Source organism: Melozone crissalis, unplaced genomic scaffold (genome assembly GCF_028551555.1).
Source record: "Melozone crissalis strain CALT ecotype California unplaced genomic scaffold, PUWL_Pcris_2 ptg000027l_1, whole genome shotgun sequence".
Taxonomy (NCBI): Eukaryota; Metazoa; Chordata; class Aves; order Passeriformes; family Passerellidae; genus Melozone; species Melozone crissalis.
In genome coordinates this window covers 18,039,396-18,044,234 of record NW_026535805.1, presented here as the reverse complement: position 1 = coordinate 18,044,234, position 4,839 = coordinate 18,039,396, and the positions used below count along the sequence as shown (strand labels likewise).

General features: G+C 45.8%; 1 protein-coding gene across 1 annotated transcript in view; it reads left to right on the top strand.

Moving 5' to 3' along the window:
• The first annotated feature begins 286 nt into the window (after positions 1 to 286).
• Positions 287 to 4,839, top strand: part of HEATR5B (HEAT repeat containing 5B) — a 55,333-nt gene continuing 50,780 nt past the window's right edge. The window contains exons 1-3 of the mRNA XM_054279181.1: positions 287 to 389; positions 2,849 to 3,017; positions 3,438 to 3,649. Of these exons, the coding sequence (XP_054135156.1) occupies positions 2,892 to 3,017; positions 3,438 to 3,649 (338 nt within the window). The 5' untranslated portion in view covers positions 287 to 389; positions 2,849 to 2,891. The remainder of the gene's footprint in view (positions 390 to 2,848; positions 3,018 to 3,437; positions 3,650 to 4,839) is intronic.

Sequence of the window (4,839 nt, the reverse complement as noted above, 5' to 3'; positions counted from 1 at the left end):
GGAACCGCGCACCCACCGGGCCCGACCCGGCCCGGCCGCTCCGCGGCGCCTGCGCGGGGCCGCCCCCGCCCGCCGGCGCCTGCGCCTCTCCCGCTTCCTGCTGCGCGGCCGCGGTGCCTCCGCGCGACCGGGCTGTGGCGGGGCCGGCTCGGGGCAGCGCCGCCCGTGTCTCCCTCAACGCCCCTCATCGCCCCTCATCGCCCCTCATCGCCCGCCGGAGCCGGGCACGGCGGGGGCCGAAGCGGCCGAGCTCGCCGGTGATGGTGCCGAGGGCGAGCGCGGCGCAGCGCGCCCACGCCTGTCCGTGACCGTGACCGGCCCCCGGGGCCGCGGTGTCGCGCCTGGTGCAGCCCGGAGCTGGCGGGACGCGGCCGGCGCTCGGCAGGAGCGTAAGTGACCGTGAGCTGCGCGGTGCGGGCCGGCGGCTGCGGCGGAGCGGGGCAGGCTCCGCGCTCCCCCTCGGCGCTGGCCGAGGTGTGGGGGTCGCTGTGCGCGTCTGGGGGGGGGGGGGGGGGGGTGAGCGCTGGGAAAGCAGCGCTGGGAAAGCAGCGGGCATCGTTCCTCTGGCATCGGCTCCTCAGCGGCATTGCCTGAGCATCCATCCCTGACGGCCGGCGCTGCACCGCTGCGGTACCTCCTTAGGGGCTTTCAGAGCCAGGCATGATGCCCTGAGCGCTGCTGCTGCTTACTGAAGTTGCCGATGCAGGTAGAGAACCCAGGAACGAAAACCTTTTCACCTGCTGGAGTTCTTCAGGAGTGTGTGGCTTCGCCTAAAGTTGCCTGTTTCTCGGCTTTCTCACTGCACTGAAATCCACGCATGATGAAGATACAAGTAGTTGATTTAGGCATAGGAAAACAGCTGGGGAATAGAAAGGTTTTTTAGTACCTCTGAACGTTTTGGAATCTCTAATGCTCCAGCATACCTCGCTGGCTGCTGGTTGGCTTTGGCTCTGCATCCCGCGGGAGATCACAGTGTATTTATTTCTTGTAACATTCACCGCAAGATCCTTGCCAGGATCGGTAGAACTCGGTAGGCTTCTCACTGCTTTTTGGAGCAAACCTTTGGCTAGTGTCAGTGAGCTTTGGATTGTCTATGTAAGTAGCTCTGTGTTAGACTGACTCTTCAGTTAGCTGAATATTTGTGTAATTATTCTTGTGTCTGATGCCTTGTGCTTCACCAGCACAGCTGTGTGTATGTTGCTTAGAGCCTGTGTTTCCTACATTTTAGATGAAGTGGGGAAGGTGCATAGGGTGTCCATGGCTCTTACGGCCAGGGGCAAATGAAACCTTGTATGTGGGGAGGAAAAGGAATCATGAGCTGTGCTGTCCAACAGTGCTCACGGTACTTTTGTGCTGTGTGGGTGTGACAAGCAGTGCAGATCTCTGGGATGATGTCCAAAGAATCACAGTGCCGTCATTCATTGTGTCTCTGCTCTCGTGTAAAGGTGTTTTGAGGTGATGTGTCTGAGTTACTGACAGGCAATGCCTTCTCAGTTCTTTATAAATGTAAAAAAAAAACAAAAGAAACCCAATGGAAAATGTCTTCAGAGGAGTTAGGGAGGTATGTGTGTGCTTCTTTCCATATGTGGCTCTTCCACCTTTGCTGGAACTGTATTCTGTGAGAAATAGGCAAAGTGCTGAAGTGCAGGGAACAACCTTAGCATTAAATACAGTGTGATGCTTTCGTTTCATCATTAAGGTGGATTTAGAATAATACATCATTAATAATATGGCATTAATATGTCTCCTTACTAATGTCTCAGTTGGGGACTATTTAAAAAAAATCAATTTAAGCCATTTCATTTAACTTTAAGATCATGAATGAGGAAGCAGCTGAGAGCTCTTGAGAACAAAAGTGGAACAGTGCAGCTGTCAAAAGATGATGCCTGTTGAAAGCTGATGTCTTACATAATAGTCTGTAGTTGTGTTGCTTTCTCTTTTTTTGCCTGGGATCCTAGTTTCAGCGTCTCTCTATTCAGGTTTTGGGGTTGGGTTGCTTTTTTGCTTCTTGGGTTTCTATTTGCTGAAGGTTGTTGCTTTAATGTTTTGGTTTTGGGTAAATTTTTTGAGTTTTTTCCTTCTGTCAGCTCTGTGTTCAATCGCTACACTTTTCTTCAGGTGGTTTGCTGAGATGAGGTTGGCAGAGCATTTGCTTACACTGACAGTGTGCTTTTGGTAGTGTTTGATGCCAGCCCCATTGATTGAGCAGGATCACCAGTGTTCCATCTGCAGGATTTTGCCTGCTGGGGAGACCTGCAGTAGTTTGGCTGCTGCTTGTGTTTTGGGCTGTCAACCCTAAGGTTGCTGGATTTCAGGGAGCTTGCATGTCTAGTACTTAAAGCAAGACTAGTGGGATCAGGGAAATCTTAGGTCACTGATGCCAAATCCTATCCCTGTTCCTGCTTCTCCCAAACTTGTGTTGGCTGGACACTCCTACTTGTGTCAGGCTCATCTTCTCAGCTTGGCTGTTGGAGGGTGTGGAGAAGGGAGCCAGGTTCATGCCCCAGCTTTGGGAGTGTGCTCAAGGGTCTTGACTTGCAACAATCCTTTTTCTCTTTCATGTAAGTAGAGTCAGTGAGATGATTCATTTACCTTCTTTAAGCAGGGACTTTGGTGTATTTTTCTTGGCTGAGAGTTTGTGCCCTGAAATTGCCTGTAGGTACTCTTTTTGCAATTAACAGTTCTGTTCCCTGAAATACTAATGAATGGACTCAGTTTGCAAATATGTGAGTGGCTTTTATTTGGGACTATTTAGCTAAGTCTAAGCAAGCTGAATATTTTAATTTGATTTTCAAAGCTTTGTACTGATGTACTGTACTTTATACTAACATTTGCATTTTTATTTTAGAGTTTCTACACAAATTTGCAATAAAATTGGAATTCAACCCATTATGGAGCTGGCTCATAGTTTGTTACTGAATGAGGAAGCATTAGCTCAAATTACAGAAGCAAAGAGACCAGTTTTTATCTTTGAATGGTTGAGATTTTTGGATAAAGTGCTGGTAGCTGCTAACAAGGTAATTTAATGGGTTTTTTTCCCCCTTATTTCTAAATAAACTTTCTTTTAAAAAGCATTTGTATTAATTTATTGCCAGAGAAAGTTTACAGGTAATGGCCAGATGGCACCTGTATGGTTTCAGATTCAGCCTGAAGAGCCTGTGTGCTAATTTGTAGATTTTAAATGTTTAATTTTAGGCAGTCAGTAGGCAGCTGGTAAGTATTTTTAAAAAGTAAAAATGAAATAGGACATCAGCTAATTCTGAGCATTTAGCATCTGTCTCTGCTGTTGTTGAATGCATCTCATATATCTCTGAGACAATTTGCTGAGTTATATACAGTTGGGAGTGGTATAAAGTTTACTTCCATTTCTTGTAGATTTTTCTGGATTACACAGTGGATTAAACTATTTTTCTTATTTATTTTTGATCTTTCAACAGACAGATGTCAAAGAAAAACAGAAGAAACTTGTAGAACAGCTAACAGGACTCATCAGCAGTTCCCCTGGGCCACCCACACGGAAACTGCTTGCAAAAAATCTGGCTGCTCTCTACAGCATTGGAGACACATTCACTGTTTTTCAGACACTTGACAAGTGTAATGACATCATCAAGAGCAAAGATGACACTGCAGCCTACCTGCCCACTAAACTGTATGTTTGGGGAAAGGGGAATGATTTTTAAGCCAAGTGGTCCTGGATATTACAGAAGAACCTGCCTGTATATGTGCACACTATGTTTATTTATATTTTGTGTGGTTGTTTGGAGTTACATATGCCTGATACAGGTAGCAGAGAAAAGTGCTGGATTGAGGTTGTGGAGGGCAGGACTCCAAGGTGACACATACATGTCTCTGTGAAAGTGAAATGGTTTTCTCTAGGCAAGGCACTGTGTTATGACTCTTCACCTGCTTATGGCATGGAGAAGATAACCATTAATGAAGGCTTTCCACCAGTGGAATTGCTGCTGATTGTGCTCAGATATCCCATTAAAGGTGGAACCTGCAGATTGTCAAACCAGAGTGTTGTCTGTGCCTAGAGAATTGTAACCAAATATTCAAGTTTTTTTTCCCCATCAGATGTTGCCTTTTCTATTCCCCTACCACACTAAGCTGCACAGGTCTCTCAGGCAGATTCTCTACATGTGGATGTGTGTGTGCATGGATGTGTGATCCAATTTGTCTTTAGTCATAGGAGCAGTCTCGTTGCTAGGAATTTGGTTAATGCCACAAACAACTTCCACTGAAACTGTTTCTGGTACTTTCCCATGTAATGCTTTGTATGTTCTTGGTGTCTAGTGAACCCAAATTTGGTCTTGCCTTCAGCCATTATGACAACAATAGGATTTGACAATAAAATCTGAAATAGTCACAGTTTGGGCAGATACTGTCCTCTTATTTCTAGCTCTTGCAGCTGTATGAGGAACTTGTGTAAGTGGGAAGTGTTTTCTACTATAAAATGCTCTGAAATTTATGCTACTAAGTCATAGTCCAGAAGGTTTTTTAATGGACACATGCCCGTTAAAGGGGAGGCTGTAATGAGTTTGTGATGTAACTTTGCTAAAATACTATTTAGCCAGCAATTACAGATTTAAAAAAAAGCCTCATTCCTTTGTAATGAAAAGTGCATGTGTTCAGGAGCTGCTTCTGTGGCTGTCCTGGAGCAGTTTGTGTATATAACTGCAGTGTGGTGATAACTAAGTATTCCTAATCTCAAATGGCAGAGCAAGAAAAATATGTAAATACTTGGATCCAGAGATTTTACAGTGCCTGTAAACTTTCCTGTGTTATGAAATAATTTTTGCATTTCAGTATCTACAAAAATGTGTCAGGTTATATTACAGG